Below are 17651 nucleotides of genomic sequence, written 5' to 3' on the forward strand. Positions count from 1 at the left end.
ATCGATACACACGTGAGCAATGTAGGATCCTATTTTAGCTTGCATTGATGTAATACTGTTAATAATTATTTAATTCTGTAGAAGTTCTCCATGAACAAAAAAAAACAAAACAGTGAAGCAACGTGCATCCGATCTATTAAACAAATGAGGCACAAGTTTTTCCCCCAGCAGAAAATCTGTTTCCTCACTGAATTGAAATGCCCATTTTAAATAGTAATTCAATGAGAGCGCGGGAACCAATGCAGTCGAACATCATAAATCAAATACCTGGTGGGCATCTTGTTAGGATTTTTGACATGATTTTTTTTTCTATTTAAACTCATTTTAAGAAATAAAATCAAAATGGAGAAACCGTGGCCTCTTTAGTTAGGAGTGCCCAAATTTGTGGGGTTTGTTTATTTATTTATTAGTTATGAGCTGTCGTGATCGGTTTTTGATGATATCCTAAATTTGAAACGGCCAATCAAACATGCCATGTTGCACCACATGATCTTTCACAATCAATACAATTCTCTCTTTCGCAACTTGCATTGAATTTCCAGCTACAAAGCCTCATCCAGCCAGTTGCTCGTGCTTTTTTTTTTTTTATAACTAAAAGTGTACCCGTGTCTGAAAAGCAAAGTGTGGAGTTTTTTTTCTTCAATCGAATCCAAAGTCAATACAGCAAATGAGGTCGAATATCATTGCTATGCAACAGGCTTTGCTATTACTTGATCATTTTCATTTGAGGTGTTTTTTTGTTTTAAATGGACCTGGTAATGTTGTTTTACTTCCCCCCCCCCCTTGCACATGGGCTCTTCACATGGTCTCTTTTTCCGTAAAGGCACTTCCACGACACTTTCACTGACAGCTGAGTTTTCTTGCAGGCAATCCCCCACTAAATATACCGTTTACCACACTCTGCTGCCTTCTCGGCTGTGATGCATGCGTGCAGCTGTGTGCGCATACTTGCACGTTCTCATTGGCCGCCTTCCTCCACCGGAAGTCACGACTCACAAGCCGCTGTTATTCATGAGCCTCTCTCTCTCTCTCTCTCTCTCTCTCTCTCTCTCTCGCACGCTCGCTCATCACTCTCACTCGTGCTTATATTCTCACTCCAATTTTTTTCTGCTGCCCAAGTCCTGTGGAGGACATGTGACACTAGCTTCTGCTGCACTCGCAGGCTATCAGTGACTCATGCATCTACTTTTGGAGTGCAGCTGGTTTAATGCTATCAGGCTGTACAACATGTTAATAACTATGGCACTCTCAGCAGGACATCTTTGGTTCGTTGAGTGGCACAGAAGCTCCACATTGTCATTTCTGCTGCTGTTGAATCGATACTTAATTCAATTGGGCTTCATCTCTCAACTTGCACAATGTTTTTTTTCCCCAAAACTGCAAATGTAGTTATTTCACCATCAACACGGTTAGACCCTTCAGACATTTTTGCTGCATACTGTTTAAATGTTTTAGCTGTACTAGGGATCTGCAACATGCGGCTCTAAACCCACATGTGGCTTTTTAGTCCCTCTCCTGTGACTCCCTGTGGATTTAAAAAAAAAAAAAATAGTTTACATATTTTAATTTTTTAGATAAAATATTATTTGAATGAATTGATTAAGATTAATAATTAATAATTCAATATTTAAAAAATGTCAGAGTCCACATTTTTAAGTTGGGACGAAAGGGAGACAAAAAAGTTTTAAATATTACCTTAAAAAAAAAAAGTGATCTTAAAATGTCCCAAAAAGAAGAGGAAAAGTAGAAAATTACCACAAACCCCCATGAAATTGCCAAAAATGTCAGAGGATTGAATTTTTAAAAAGGCAGAAAAGAAAACGTTTGAAAGTAAACACAAAATGTCCAAGAAAAGTTTGAAAATTATTATTATTATTTTTAAATACTCGAAAGAAAACATTTAAAATGTCCAAAAGCGAAAGAAATCCCTAAAATGTCCACAGAATTGCCCAAAGAAATCTGAAAATTGATAACAAATAATGCAGGTTAAAAAAATGTTAAAAAATATCGAGAAAAGGTCCATAAAAGGAAGAAGAGAGGCAGAAAATTGCTGTATGACCAATTGCCCATAAAATGTATGAAAAAATACAATTTCACATAAAAAAAAAATTTTGTTCTGGTGCAGCTCTCCTTAGCTCTTGAGCCATCAGTACATTAGACTAACTCCAACACACGCTTTCGTTCATCAAAATGTTGAAATATTTTTGCGGCCGGGGCAGCTTTTTTTGTTATTTATTTGGCCTAAATGGCTTCATTTTGACAGTAAAAGTTGCTGACCCCTGAGCGAATTTTATGAAACCAAGGCCTCCCCGCGTATCTGCATAGCTGCTGTCAGCCAGACTACTTCCTATATTTGTCTGTTTCTGTATCAGTGCGCAGAGTAGCATGTGTTCCAATTTCCCAAGTTAAGACGTATCCACATGCACTGTGCGCACACACAATGCAGATGCCACCGCAGGTGCGCTGACAATTTGACCACATTTATGGTCAGTCTTTACAACAATTGTGGTTGAATGTTTAATCCAAACTTGTATTCCTGTCTCCTTATGACTTGCCCACATGATTTAAGTAAGACTGGGCTATTAACCCAGTTGGATGAAGTTTAAAGTGAGCTTGATTTTTCGGATATGTTGCAGTAATCCCCATCTGCTCTGCTGCATGTCCTCTTTGTCATGCATCAGCGGGTCTTCCCTTTGCGTGACTCGGCAGTGCTAATGCAGGACAAGCTAATGCGGTCTCACCACCAGCCAAACGGCGGGACTGGGCTTGCGATCAGTAGCGTATCATTGCTAGTCCATTTTTAACATTAAATACCGGAATATTGACGTCAGGCATAAACATTGCCACTTAGAACCTAGAGTTGTAAAAGTTGTCTCTTTTTATTTTTTCTGTGGAACATATGACACATGTTGATGTCGTGTTCCTAAATCTGTGCGTGTGTTGTCCTTACAGGTCCCCTTCCCAGTTCTTCAGGGGGAAGGGGTAGAATATCTTGGCCATGCAGATGAGGCCGTCATTGCCATTTCGAACTACAGACTCCACATCAAGTTCAAGGAGTCTGTCATCAATGTAAGTCCACCTCAAGACTAAACTAAAAAAAAGACATGAATTATTACTTTCTACACTACTTTGTGATTGAGCTAGAAATACAGCTATATACTAAATCCATCATTATAGACATACTGGTATATGGCCTGGAACCATTTCCTTGTACCAGTTTGTTTTGGCAGGAAATGTTTGATTGACTGTACTTTTGTCAGGGATGTGATTTTTCCGCTAATTCGCGGAATTCCGCTTTTTTTATCTCCCCCCCCAAAAAAAAAAAAATCGGAATTATTATTATTATTATTTTTTTTTTTTTTGAGTAGTTCATTGTGTATGCACATGACTCCGACAGATAACATCTTCTGCTATAACAAAGACATTTGTGGTATGCTCTAATATGAGTTACTTTTCATTTGGTCATGATACAATTATTTGTTCATGAAATTTGAACTCTTCAACATTATTTATGTGTTAACTTAGTAATCACATTAGTTAGATGTGATAGTTTTTAAAAGCAAAGGCAGTCCAATGTTTTTGAATGTGACTGATTTTGAGTTGACTAAAACTGCCATTTTATATGGGATAGTTCAATATACATTGAAAATTTATGCTGTTGTTTTGTCTATTTCTTTGTCATGTGAGTGCATTGAAAGTACTTAAAAACACGGAAAACCCATGAGCGAGTGCCAGCGGCCCCCAGACCCCCGGCTAAATTTTCAGATAATTTCACTTTGGTCAAATCACATCCCTGTTGACTGTACTTTTGTACAGGCCGGATTTCCATTTGAAGTGACTCATCCGTATCACACTGACAAAATACTTGAAATGAAACCCATGTGAAGATGCTCAAAGTGCATGCAAATTAAAAAGTGTCGACACCGATCAGTGACCACATTGAAGCGAGCAATGATAAACGTCACTTACTGTTTAAATGGCACATTATTCCATTGGCTGCCATCAGAAATTAATTGACTGTAACACACTTTAATGTAGCATATTTAATTGTACTGTATTTGCCAAGCGCACAAAAAAAAACATCCACATCCCCCAGAGATAGGGACGCCTATGTTACTAATATATTTTAAAATTTTATATAGGGATTTTTTTTTTTTTTTGATATGCAAAGATTCAAATAAACTACAAATAAAATGGTAACAAATGTCTCTACATAACACAGATTATCATAAAGAAGAAAAACTGATGTCCTCCACTTTCTTTGTGTCAAGGTTAACAATTAAGATCAACATTAAGATCTTAAATATTGGATTAGAAAAATGTCAGCTTACTATATAGCTTGCTCTTGTTTTGGTTATGAAAGTGAATATGTGATTAACTCATTCGCTGCCGTTGACGGCTATAGACGTCAAAAAATTATTTAAACTATTTATATTAGTTTATTTTTTTGAGTGTGACAACCTAGATATACAATTTGTGATTAATTGTGAGTTAACTATTTAAGTCATGCGATTAATTACAATAAAAAAAATGTAATCGTCTGACGCCCCTAATTTTTAATAATCTTTTTTTCTTTTCTTTTTTTTTTTATTAGGGGCATCAGGCGATTAATTTTTTTTTTAATTGTAATTAATCACGATTTCACAAGTTAACTCAAGATTAATCATGAATTTCATATCTGTTCTAAATGTACAATTAAATCTTTTCTAGGTTTTTATACTCTTGTTAACAAAAATGGAGGGAAAAAAAGAAAAACTAATTATGGTCCACTTAAGAAAATGTTCCGACATCCCTAGTCTGTGCTTTAGATTTACAGAAGGTTGTTGTTTTTTTTTTTCGTGTGTGTCTACATGTTTGTGTGCTTTGAGCAGGCACGAGTGTGTATACGTCACCAATCGACGTATTTCAGTGACATCCATCGACAGCTTGTGAAGCTCGCAGCATAAATGCATCCATAAAAACCTCCTGAACACATTTAGTTGTAGTAAAACTGCTCCTTCCCAAATTCCGGCCACATTTTCCAGAAAGACTGTCATTTTTAGACCAGATGGCAAAGAAAATCAAATGATGAAAGATGTCCATTATACTGACTTGTGTATGAATGGCAACAATCGTCAACCTCTGCCCCACACTCCCATTCACAGGTTATCCTCATTCTTTCAAGCTGTTTTGTTGCCCTTTTGCTCCTGTCCATGTTTGTCTTTCCCTCCATGATTTCAATTTGGCAAGGTCATGTGGTCACGCGGCAAGTCGCACACTGCGTGATCGGCTCTTTTTATCTGACATCCTTCCAACTCATGTTTCCTTTCCCTTTTAACTTGTCATTCCTCCTTTTTTTTTTTTTTCTCCCTGGTTTTAATTAATTTTCCATTTCCTCTTGTCTTGTGTCCTCCCTCTCCGTGTGCTCCATGTTGTCGCTGTGCTTTAGACCTACCCAGATGTGGACAATGAAATATCTGTGAGTACCTCGTGTTAAAAACACCCCCTTGCCCAAGTTGTCACACAAGTGGCACGTTTTCCATTACAATGCTAGGACAACATTGCGTCTTGTATCCATAAAACAATGCAATGCTAGTTTCCTGCTCAGTAATTGTGCTGCGGTACGTTCAGACACATTTTGGGACAAACACAAGCACCTTCCTTTAAAGGCCACACATGTATTATTTAAAAGTCTTGTTTATAGTTGGGGCAAAGTCGGGTTTATAGTTCCGGGTTTGTTGTTTTGATGCAGGCCTTGAAAATGTGATGGAAAAGGCCTAGCTTGGATCGGCGGATTTCCCGACGCGAGCTTAGCAGTCGTGCTCTTCTGTCCGCCGTCCATCAGGCTCATTACACTTGCCTGCGCTTTCTTTGTCTCCCCCTACAGGTGCCCCTCAGGCTGATCGAGAGCGTGGAGAGCAGAGATATGGCTCAGCTGCACATTATCTGCAAAGACTCCAAAGTTGTCAGGTAAAGAAAAGAAAAAAAAAGAATTGTGGACAAATATTTTTGACCGCCAAAATCTGTCAATCCGATGTTCAGATATAGCATCACTTTTTCTTTTTTTTAATTATTATTATTATTATTATTTTATTTTATTTTTTTTCCTCCTGGAGAGCTCAGTATTGTTCATTCGGTAATTTTACCGATTTGACATGTCATCATCATTGCTCTCCTTTTTAAATTTTTTTTTTTTTTAATATTATTATTTTTTTATTTTGTGTGTGTATTCATTAGTTCACCTAAAACCTATTAAAAAATCCCACACCGTTCACCTAAACCGAACACTTCCAGCCAGAGTCGTGAGGCCGTCAGGAGAACCGAGGAAGGACCAAAGAAAATAACTTTTTTTTTTTTTTTTTTGATGCATTTGTAGATGCCACTTTACAACATTCAAGCAGTGTCAGGAGTGGGTCAAGCGTCTGAGCAGGGCCATAGCTCACCCGTCACGCCTGGAAGACCTCTTCGCCCTGGCCTATCACGCTTGGTGTCTGGGCGGCAGCGCCGATGACGAGGACCAGCATGTTCATCTTTGTCGCCCAGGTCCGATAACAATGCACGCACACGGGAGTCTGAATTGCGCATTTACACAATAGCACCTTTGAAATGGCTTTTTTTCTTTCATTCTGATTTGTGTTCTATTTTGCTTTAGGTGATCATGTGCGTGAGAGAATGGAGATGGAGGTTAAAAGGATGGGCTTTGACACGCAAAACATCTGGAGGGTGTCGGCCATAAATTGCAACTACAAGTATGTCACCATTAAATTGCACAGCGACTCTTTTACATTACTAACAGCATTAAACATTTTTATGGGCGTTTTGAAAAGTCATTCAGAGTTTGTATCCATTGTGTGTGTTGTGTGAAATGGTTAACAGTTCATTGTGTAGGTGCTAGCTTAGCTTAGCTTTAACACACAAACATAAATGTCACTCCTATTTGCGGCAATTAGAATAAATCCATTTGAGTGTGATGCAGCCACATTGTATTATATTCATTTTACGGCTCATGTACATTTTACTTGCCTTACAAGTAAACTTCGCGCAAAAAAAAAAAAAAAACTTCAAAATCTGATCCAAAATACATCTTCATTGCATACATAGAAAGTGAATTTCATTCTCGAATTCCCAATGTAGTTGATTTTGCACGTGCCTGAATGCTGGCACGCGTATCCTGCTGAGGGAGCCAGACACATGGGTGCTAATTAAACAAGCCACGGCGCACTTGGGCACGTGTGATTCAGCACATTTCATTTTCTCACTCGTAAAGACGGTCTATTCTCTCCCCTTTCCACACTGCACAGGTGATTGCCCATTTTTTAGAATGCGCCCATTTTGGGATAAATACTAATCTTTTTTTTTTTTTTAGATGAAATAATTAGAACTGTGTGTAGAGATTAACTCTTTCACTGCCATTGATGGATATAGATGTCAAAAAATCATGTGAACTATTTCTATTAGTTTAAAAAAAAAAATCATTTCATTTTTTTTATGAAAACCTAGGAACATTTTTACTGTACATTTATAACAGATATAAAATTTGTGATTAATCGTCTGTTTATTATTATTATTTTTAATTAGGGGCGTCAGGCGATTAAAATTTTTAATTGTAATTAATCACATGACTTCACTAGGTAACTAACGATTAATCATACATTTTTCTGTTCTAAATGAACAATAAAAAAATTCTAGGTTTTTATACACTTGTTAGCAAAAGTGGAAAACAGTTTAAACTAATAGAAATAGTTCAAATTAATTTTTGACGTCTATAGCCATCAATGGCATGAATGAGTCGTCGCTGTTAAGTGTTATTGTATTCTATTCTTTTTTTCTTTTTTCTTTTTTTAATGGAGATTGTATTCTATTCTATTAGTAGTAGTATTATTATTTGTATTTATTTTTTGTCTGGTGTGTCATCATAGATGTCTTTGTATTTTTTGTGTGGTTTCCCTCGCAAACGAGATGTTGCATCTCAAGGGGTTTATCCCGTTAATTAAAAAAAATATATATTTTATGTCTTCAGGCTATGCTCCAGTTACCCACAAAAGCTTCTGGTTCCAATCTGGATAACAGACAAGGAGCTAGAAAGTGTAGCTTCCTTCAGATCCTGGAAGCGGATTCCCGTGGTGGTCTACAGGTTAGCTAATTAACGCACATTGACATATTCCGGGACCCTGATTTTCTGACCTTGGCCTGATGGTGTATTTCCAGACACCAGAAGAACGGGGCAGTGATTGCACGCTGCAGCCAGCCCGAGATCAGCTGGTGGGGCTGGAGGAACACAGACGACGAGTACCTGGTGACGTCCATCGCCAAAGCTTGTCAAATGGACACGGGAGCCAAAGGTTTCTGTGGGGCGCCCGCCTGCCAGCAACGCGGAGAAGCTCCCGACTCGTCTGACAGTGATTTTGGTATGTAGCGTCATTATCGGCATCGGTATATTCAGCCAACGCCGCATCATTTTGCTGTTTTATTTGCTAAGAATGCAAACTTCAATTCACTTAAAAAATGCAGGGAACAGCTGGTTGCATATAATAACGCAGTCAGCTCGTACTCATGCAAGCCGTGTCTTTGTCCCGTGTCATCAGACTCCTCACTGACCGGTAGCTCGGGCTGTGACGACAACACGGTGCCACAGAAGCTGCTGATTCTGGATGCTCGCTCTTATACTGCTGCAGTGGCTAACCGTGCAAAAGGCGGAGGCTGTGAGTGTGAAGGTTAGTAGTACTAATTGAGGGAGTTACTCACTGTGGCTGCGCCAACCACTTTCTGCAAGCCCTTTGTTTAAAAAAAAAAAAAAAAAAAAGAGGGACATGTAGCTATTTACGCCCTCAATAGTCAAATGTGTCAAATCAAGGAAGCTGTTGGCTTTTTTTTTAAGTGTTGATTCAGCAATAATAGAAACATAATCACAAAGTTAGTAAAAATTCAGATTAACTCGTTCACTGCCATTGACGGCTCTAGACGTCAAAAATTCATTGAAACTATTTCTATCAGTTACATTAGTTTCCCACTTTTTAACAAGAGTATAAAAAAATGTATTGTAAATTTAGAACAGATGTAAAATTTGTGATTAATCGTTAGTTAACTAGTGAAGTCATGTGATTAATTACAATTAAAAATTGTAATCGCCTGACGGGCCAAATTTAAATAAAATATATTAATAAGAAGGGGCATTTAATCGTAATTAATCGCATGATACTTTTAAATCTGTTATAAATGTACAATAAAAAAAATTTAAGTTTTCATAAAAAATTTAATTAAATGAAAAAAAAATGGTAAACCAATAGAAATAGTTTACATGATTTTTTGACGTCTATAGTCGTCAATGGCAGTGAATGAGTTAATGGGTGAACCTTTCACTTTCTATTCATGTCCAAGTGTGCATGAAAAACAAACCAAAACAAAAAAACAGCTCCGATTTTTATTGTAGTTCATTCAGTGTGCATTGGGATGGTTTGCAATCGTAACGCCAGATCCGGCTTTTATGTATTTTCTCTCAACAGCAACAGATTGTAACCAGCCAATAAATTCAAACAAAGAAAAGGAATGTGGCACAGTAAACATGGCAACAATGAAGCCGTCCAGAAATTCCTGTTCTTCTCGGAATAAGTTTGTTTATTGCAAAATGGCGAAAGGCGCGTTTTGAATTCTTGCCATCGGGGCCCGTTGTCGCACAGTAGGCTACTGGCTACTTTTTAGATTTATTGTATTTTTTTGTCAACTACCACCACCGCATTGTCCAATTCTGCCGTTTATGCACTGTGGTTGTTATCCCGACAAAGGGTGCCAAAAAGTGGTTATTTTTGGTACACTCCACAACTTTTGACTGTGCTTATGCATAATACAAAATATATATTATAACACAAATCAAACATGCCGCTCTTGACTGAACTCTGTTAAAAAACTGCTGACTTTGTGGAATGTTGAATGCTTTACAAGAATACATAGCATGCATGTGTGTGACATTCTCATTGTTTGTGTTTAGAGTACTACCCGAACTGTGAGGTGATGTTTATGGGAATGGCCAACATCCACGCCATCCGCAACAGTTTTCAGGCCCTGAGGACCGTCTGCAGTCAGATACCCGATCCAGGAAAGTAAGTCGATCCGTTTGACCTTTTTGCTCCGAGTCTCTGCTTTGGTGTCCCCCCCACTTCTCCCTCCCTCTTGTTAATGCTCTCACCCCTCCTACGGGGAAGCTGCCCCGGGTCCAGTCTCATTCCTGCTGAGCGGGCCAGCTGTCTGTCTGGTCATTTAGACATTGGAGTCATGTGTCATGTGTTTCTGTTGACCACAGTGTTTACATGAATGTTTGTTTACATCTGTGAGGGTGTGTACGTGCGGCAATGTGTTGCGTTTACATTAAAGCTTGTTGAGATTCTTTAGTTTTTTTTTAATGACACGGGAGGTCTTCATATTGGGCAGCAGCACTCGCATCTGTCAGTCTAATGCAGGCGTGCGCAAACTTCTGTAAATATGTAATTTTAATAAATAAAACATTTCATTCTCATTTTTTTTAATGTGTAAAAAAAAAAAAAATAGTTCAATTAATTTGAAAAATGTATCTTTATAAAATATTCTCTATTACCCAGTTTATTTTGTTTGTACAAAAAATACACAAAACATTTTTGCGCAATTATATTAATAAATACAAATGATAGCCAATTTCTGGGGGGAAATTAATGCAGTCATACACAGGACTCTCGAGTCGATAATATGAATTCTAATGAGCTAGATTAAAAACTGCTTTATGTATATAAATTTTTTGTGGTGCTGTCACTATCGAATATTTTTAGAATTAATTAACTCATTCACTGCCATTGACTGTTATAAACATCCAAAAATTATTTGAACAATTTCTATTAGTTAAAAAAAAAAATCTACTTTTGTTAACAAGAGTATGAAAACCTAGAATTTTTTTTATTGCACATTTAGAACGAATATAAAATTTGTAATTAATCGTGAGTTAACTATTGAACTCATGCGATTAATTACGATTTTAAAAAAATTTATCTCCTGACGCCCCTAATTTTTAATAATCAGGCGATTAAAATTTTTTAATTGTAATTAATCACATGACATGACAAATTTTATATCTGTTCTAAATGTACAATAATTTTTTGAGTTAGTGTTTTTTTTTTTTTTTATATATATATATTATATAAATCTTGTGACAGCCCATCTGTTAGCGAAGAGTTCAATTCTCTAAAGGTGAGCTGTTCTCTTCTTTTTGCTAGCTGGCTTTCAGCCCTAGAGAGCACCCGTTGGCTGCAGCACCTGTCCGTCATGTTGAAGGCGGCCACTCTGGTGTGTTCCTCCCTGGAGCGAGAAGGTCGTCCTGTCCTTGTGCACTGCTCAGACGGATGGGACCGTACGCCCCAGATTGTTGCCCTGGCCAAAATCCTACTGGATCCCTACTACAGAACACTCGAGGTGATTAGTCTACTTTGACCGCTGAAATCAAACGACACGTGCGTCATATGGTTTGTTAACATTTTCTTCCCCATTCTGACGACGTGACTGATGCGCAGGGTTTCCAGTTGCTGGTGGAGACGGACTGGTTGGACTACGGTCACAAGTTCGGGGACCGCTGCGGCCACCAGGAGAACGCCGATGACGTCAGCGAGCAGTGTCCCGTCTTCCTGCAGTGGCTTGACTGTGTCCACCAGCTGCTCAAACAGTTCCCCTGCCTGTTTGAGTTCAACGAGGCCTTCTTGGTGGGTGTTCGTCACGCGTCATTTTGCCTTTCGAATGACGACCGACCGTCTGTTGTCATCATTATAGCACAAGGCTTGCTTTTTTTCTGCTTTTTTTTCCCCTCGATCTCGTCATCGCAATCAGGTGTAATTCTTGGTTTCCGTTTGTGCAGGTCAAGTTGGTGCAGCACACGTACTCGTGTCTCTATGGTACGTTCCTGTGTAACAACGCTCGCGAGAGGGAGGCGAGGAACATTTACAAACGCACCTGCTCCGTCTGGTCCTTGCTTCGTACAGGGAACAAGAACTTTCAGAATTTCCTCTACATCCCCAGTCATGATATGGTGAGGATTAAAAATGTTGTGAGCGTTCTATTTATCTATTGTTTCTCCCATTCTACTAAGACACACTTAAGGAGAGTTTTTGGAACCATTCAGCCTGCAAAATAGTCTTTACAAAAACAATGCTCTGAGAGTTGCAAAAAAAATAGATTGAACCTAATTTGAGCACATGTTGAATCGTTTGTCAATTCTTGAGGTGAAATGCTGCCCCCTATCGGTGTAATGTGCCATTTTAATAGTTGTGGCTGACTACTTTCTCTGTGTTTGACTGCAAGGTGCTGCAGCCTGTCTGCCACACGCGCGCATTACAGCTGTGGACGGCAGTCTACCTCCCAACGTCCTCCCCTTGCACTGCTGTGGACGACTCCATGGAGCTCTACTTGTCACCGAGCGTCACCGGAGATGAGCTTGCCTCCCGTTCCCTTGACAGGTACATTTGGATGCAAAGCTCATTTTTAGCAATTTTCCTTCACACGATTACATACGAAAGCGGGATTTTGCTCCATACCCAAATAACAAATATTGTTTCTCCATGGGACACAAACGTACCAAATATTGTCTGTTGTCACAACGACAACAATAAAGGATGGACCAGTGAATCAAAAACTCATTTTGCAAAAAATGTCTGCTTTTTAATGCAGATACAGGAATTCTTTAGCTTTTTTGCCTTATTAACAATTTCAAAGCATTGTGTACATACAAGTCCTTACAATTATATTTGAATGATATTCATTTGTAAATAGGTTTGTATACTGTATAGCTTCATTGTAAAAACACTTAATTTTCTTTAAAAGTGGAAGTCACCCCCAAAAAAAAAATTGGGAAATCGGGAAAATCTGGTTGATATTGTGTTAGTGGAATATGAGTTAAGCAGCAAAATCCAGCCATTTTTATCCATCTCGGGGGGGGCGACCATTTTGCCACTTGCTGTTGACTGAAGATGACATCACAGTTGCTCAGGTCTCCGGTAGCAACCAATCACAGCTCAGCTTCAGAAAACTGGTGCGCTGTGATTGGTCGTTGCCTGAGATGAATAAAAACAGGTGGATTTTGTTTCATAACCCATATTCCAAAAATGCAATATTAATCAGAATGTCATGTTTAGACTAGTAAGGCCACATATAACATATTATTGTCAAGAAATGCTTAAGATTGACTTTCACTTTAATTCCATGGAATTTCAATTCAACTTCCTGCAATTTGAATTTGACAGTTCAAAATCAAGACTTGAATTGGAATTTAGGATTAATTCTCAATTCAGTAGTCATTTTGATTTATTTTTTGGGGTGAGAGAAACCAGTTACTGTCATTTCAATGTGGAATATCAAAAACTTGTAAATCGAGGTATTACACGTAACCTGTGTTGTGTTCATTTTTGTAGACTTCCCAAGACGCGCTCCATGGACAACCTTCTGTCAGCTTTCGAGAACGGGACGCCCCTGACACGGACATCCAGTGACCCCAATCTTAATAAGCACTGCCAGGAGGACCGCCCCCCCGCCTTGGAGGCCACACCCGCCCCTGATACTCCATCTGTAAACTGCTCTGACACGATGGCACCCGACGACGACGGCGACGAGAACCCCCCACAGCCGAGTCCTACCAAACCGTCGGACGGCCCCCCGTGTGCCGAGCGCGGCGGCGACGACGCGCCAGAGGAGGCGTGTCTTACCACTCAGCCTCTGCCTTCCCTACCGCTTCCTCCCGCCCCGCTAACGTCTGACATCATCCAGGCTCACACTCCTCTCCTTGTCCCTGTCCTACAGCAAGCTTCGCCACACACGACGACCCCCCCTCTGGAGGCCGAGAGCCCCCGTCAGACTGCCGAGAGCACCGCGTGGCCCGCTCCTAAATCACAGCCTTGCTTGCCATCGGGCCACGACGACGCCCCGCCCGCACCCGCACCCGCACCCGCCCTCCTCGACAGCCAGGAAAGTTGCCTCCTCCAGTCTGCTGACCTCATGGATTTGAATCTTCTAAAGCCCCTGCTTCCCATGGAGGACTCCACCGAGACTCTTATTGATCAAGAAGAACTTTCCCACGCCCCGCCTCACCGGCAGAACGGGAGTCCGACTCTGAATCATTTCATGGATGAGGAGCAGCAGGAGGCGCACGTGCCGGTGGAGCCGCACAAAGAGGAGGTGACGGATCTTGCCGCTCGCCATCTCATCTCCCACAGTCCGCTGTCGGACATGTCGCTGATGGGCCCCCATTGGGAGAGCGTTCAGGGCCTAATGCAGTCGGCCTGCGCCGGCGCCACCCACGGCGCCGGCCGCTCTCTGCAGGCCAACCAAAGCCGTCGACTTGCCTATAAACTTCTGCGCTCGCAAGGCTTCGCCCTCGCCAGCGCTTCCCAGTGCTGCCGCAAGGAGGCGCTGCAGCCCGGGTGGCCGTCCGCCGCCAGGAGCGTCGCCGGCTTCGCTTGCCTGAACGCGCCCGTCGTCAATAACTGCTCGCTGGCGTGCCACCAGCTGCCAGCCGCGTCGTACCCCTCGCCCTCCGTCTCCAGCTCCCCTCTCCCGTCGCAAACGCCGGCGTATCTCGACGACGACGGGCTGCCGGTGCCCATGGACGCCGTGCAGCAACGGCTGCGTCAGATCGAGGCGGGCTACAAACAGGAAGTGGAGGTATTGCGGCAGCAGGTGCGACAGCTGCGGATGAGACTGGAGAGCAAACAATACGGCACGCCTCCCTCGGAGCCTGACATCGACTACGAGGATGACATTGTTCGTTGTTTTGTTTTTTTTCTCTTTGAGCCACACATCCACATCTCGAATGTTTCAAGAAGCCTTTTCCTCACCTCTTTGTCTTGCTCTGCTTTCAGACATGTTTACGGGAGTCGGACAACAGTCCCGAGGAAGACTCTCTGTCCAGCCAGAGTGAGGACCGACTTTCTGAGGGCAGCTGGGATCGAGTCGAGAGCAAGGACACGGAGGTCAGCATCGGTTTCCGGACTCACTTTGATCCTTTCTCACTATAATGGCTTCACACACCTCGAAATGTATGTGTGTGCGTGTGTAGGTCACGAGGTGGGTGCCTGACCACATGGCCTCTCATTGTTTCAACTGTGACTGTGAGTTCTGGATAGCCAAGAGGCGTCACCACTGCAGGTGGGACTTCGCTCTTTTTTCCTTTCACACAAGCGCACAAAAATGATCTCTTATCAACGACGACAAGAAAAAAAAAAAAAGTGCTTAACTAATCTCTATATGTTCTCTGATTGAAATCAGTGGTGGGGTTTCCTTTTTTCTTTCAATTGTTTGCTTTCGGTACAGTACAGGAAAATTGACCCTGCCTAATAACATGATCCGTTGAAGCCCCCCACGTATTTGCGCTTCGGCATTCGTGTATTCTCCAACGCACAGATTATTATTTTTTTAAACCTGTACTGTTATAGGGTGGAAAATTTCATCCATTAGCCGTTTTTGCGCCCAAAATAAAGGGATAATGTGTAAAAATTTTCAATGTTCATTCATTTTGAATGCCCACTTTTTCAGTAATGTGCAAAAAATGATTGTGCCAAATCAGCGTAGACATTATTTTAAAAATATAATTGTCGGTATATTAATTTCAAAAGGTCACAACGCGCCTTACAGGAGGCCGCCATGTTTTACCGCCATTTTTCTGCTACGGATACCTGAAGAAGCAGAACTTTCACTTTCTTGTTAAAGATAAATAATAATAACCCTAACAGGAAAGTCATAACACTCATTTATGGGGAAAACATAACTACGATGTGGACCAATCCCAATAAAAGCAGATTTTCGGGTCAAAAGGCCTGCACTTGGAACTTAGGTTGTTGCATTCTATTAGTTCACCACTAGATGGCACTAAATTAAACACACTGTCCCTTTAAGCAATAAAATTTGCTTTTGAATTATGGTTCAACAGAATTATTTTAAAAAGCAAGCTCATGAAACAGGCTTGAACAAAAAAAATGCGGTACAATTATTTTGTTGCATAACCTTTTGAGCCAATCAAATGATTTTTGTCTTTCTCGGGTATACAACTAAAATCGCAGTAAGAAAACACATGACTGTTTCCTTCATGTCATCCATTTTAAAATATGGTTAAGATGATCAAAAATGGTGTGATTTTTTTTTTTTTTTTTTTTTTGTTCTGCTTTCCATGCAAAATACCTGGCAATATCATATTTCAAGCAACTATAAAGGCCTTTAAACTTACAGGAACGTATTCTCTCGATTTAAGTCATTACATGGAACTCCGGGAAATGGTGACATACTTGGTGAGCCGATGATGGGATTTCTTTGGCTAGGAAAAAGGAAGGTGACTCTGTTTTAGAAACCTTTTGTCATATTAGGGGAATGCAGCCATTAAGGGGTTATTTACTGTAAGACAGGTGGCGGGCGGGCGGGTATAGTCGCTTGTGCCAGATATTAAACATCCTTTGATTGTAAGCCTTTCCTGATGTGTACACACATGGACAACATTGCTGGTACCGCTCTGTTAGTTAATGGAAAAAAAATTCACAGAGGTCATAGAAGCAATTGGAATGTGACCAAAGTAATGATTAATACAAATGTAATGAAAATTAATTATTGAAAAACAGACATTGCTTTTCAAATGTGGTTCACCTGAATTATTTATTTATATAACTCATGAAACAGGTCAGGACAAAAAAAAAAATAAGTTCTTGTTTGAGCCAATTACCGTTAACTGTTTGTTTTTTTTGTCTTCTCGAGTATGCGACAAACTGTAAGAGAACACATGATGATTTCTTTCCTTCGTGTGTGGGGTCTCATGGGTTTTAAAATGTAAATTACAGTCACCCAATAACATTTATTTACATTGACGTAATGATTTAACTCATTCACTGCCATTGACGGCTATAGACGTCAAAAATCATTTGAATTATTTCTATTAGTATAAAAAAAAAAATCCACTTTTGTTAACAAGAGTATGAAAACCTAGATTTTTTTTGTACATTTAGAACAGATAGAAAATTTGTGATTAATCGAGTTAACTATTGTTGTATAAGTCATGCAATTAATTAAAATTTTAAAAATTTAATCAGCTGACACGATTTAAAAGATTAGTAAAATTTAGGGGCATCAGGTGATTAAATTTTTTTTAGTCGTAATTAACTCATTCACTGCCATAAATTCATTAAAAAAAAAGATTATTAAAAATTAGGGGCAAGAGGCGATTAAAATTTTTAATTGTAATTAATCGCATGACTTCACTAGTTAACTCACGATTAATCACAAATCTGTTCTAAATGTATAATAAAAAAAAAATCTAGGTTTTCATACTCTTGTTAACAAAAGTGGGGAAAAAAATGTAAACTAATAAAAATAGTTTAAATGAATTTTTGACGTTTATAGCCGTCAAAGGCAGTGAATGAATTTTTAAAAAAAGAGAAAAAAATTATAAAAAATTCAGGGCGTGAGGCGATTAAAGTTTTTAATCATAATTAATCGCATGACTTGCGATTAATCACAAATTTCATATCTGTTCTAAATGTACAATAAAAACATTTTAAGTTTTCATACATACATACAAAAAATGTTAAAAATAGTTAAAATTATTTTTGGACGGTAATAGCCGTCAATGGCAGTGAATGAGTTAATTGCATGACTTCACTAATTAACGCACAATTAATCACAAATTTTAT

The 17651-nt window shown here is 39.7% G+C and overlaps 1 protein-coding gene across 4 annotated transcripts in view; it reads left to right on the plus strand.

Annotated features, from left to right (window-relative positions):
* mtmr4 (myotubularin related protein 4) overlaps window positions 1–17651 on the plus strand; it is a 34765-nt gene that overhangs the window by 15257 nt on the left and 1857 nt on the right. For all 4 annotated transcript variants that reach the window (XM_077546427.1, XM_077546428.1, XM_077546429.1 and 1 more), the window contains 15 exons: window positions 2953–3069; window positions 5867–5949; window positions 6356–6522; window positions 6632–6728; window positions 8000–8113; window positions 8188–8387; window positions 8565–8693; window positions 9965–10076; window positions 11217–11412; window positions 11511–11696; window positions 11849–12019; window positions 12292–12446; window positions 13398–14742; window positions 14841–14951; window positions 15038–15126. In XM_077546427.1, the coding sequence (XP_077402553.1) occupies window positions 2953–3069; window positions 5867–5949; window positions 6356–6522; window positions 6632–6728; window positions 8000–8113; window positions 8188–8387; window positions 8565–8693; window positions 9965–10076; window positions 11217–11412; window positions 11511–11696; window positions 11849–12019; window positions 12292–12446; window positions 13398–14742; window positions 14841–14951; window positions 15038–15126 (3272 nt within the window). The remainder of the gene's footprint in view (window positions 1–2952; window positions 3070–5866; window positions 5950–6355; window positions 6523–6631; window positions 6729–7999; window positions 8114–8187; window positions 8388–8564; window positions 8694–9964; window positions 10077–11216; window positions 11413–11510; window positions 11697–11848; window positions 12020–12291; window positions 12447–13397; window positions 14743–14840; window positions 14952–15037; window positions 15127–17651) is intronic.

Source organism: Vanacampus margaritifer, chromosome 16 (genome assembly GCF_051991255.1).
Source record: "Vanacampus margaritifer isolate UIUO_Vmar chromosome 16, RoL_Vmar_1.0, whole genome shotgun sequence".
In the NCBI taxonomy this organism is placed as follows: domain Eukaryota; kingdom Metazoa; phylum Chordata; class Actinopteri; order Syngnathiformes; family Syngnathidae; genus Vanacampus; species Vanacampus margaritifer.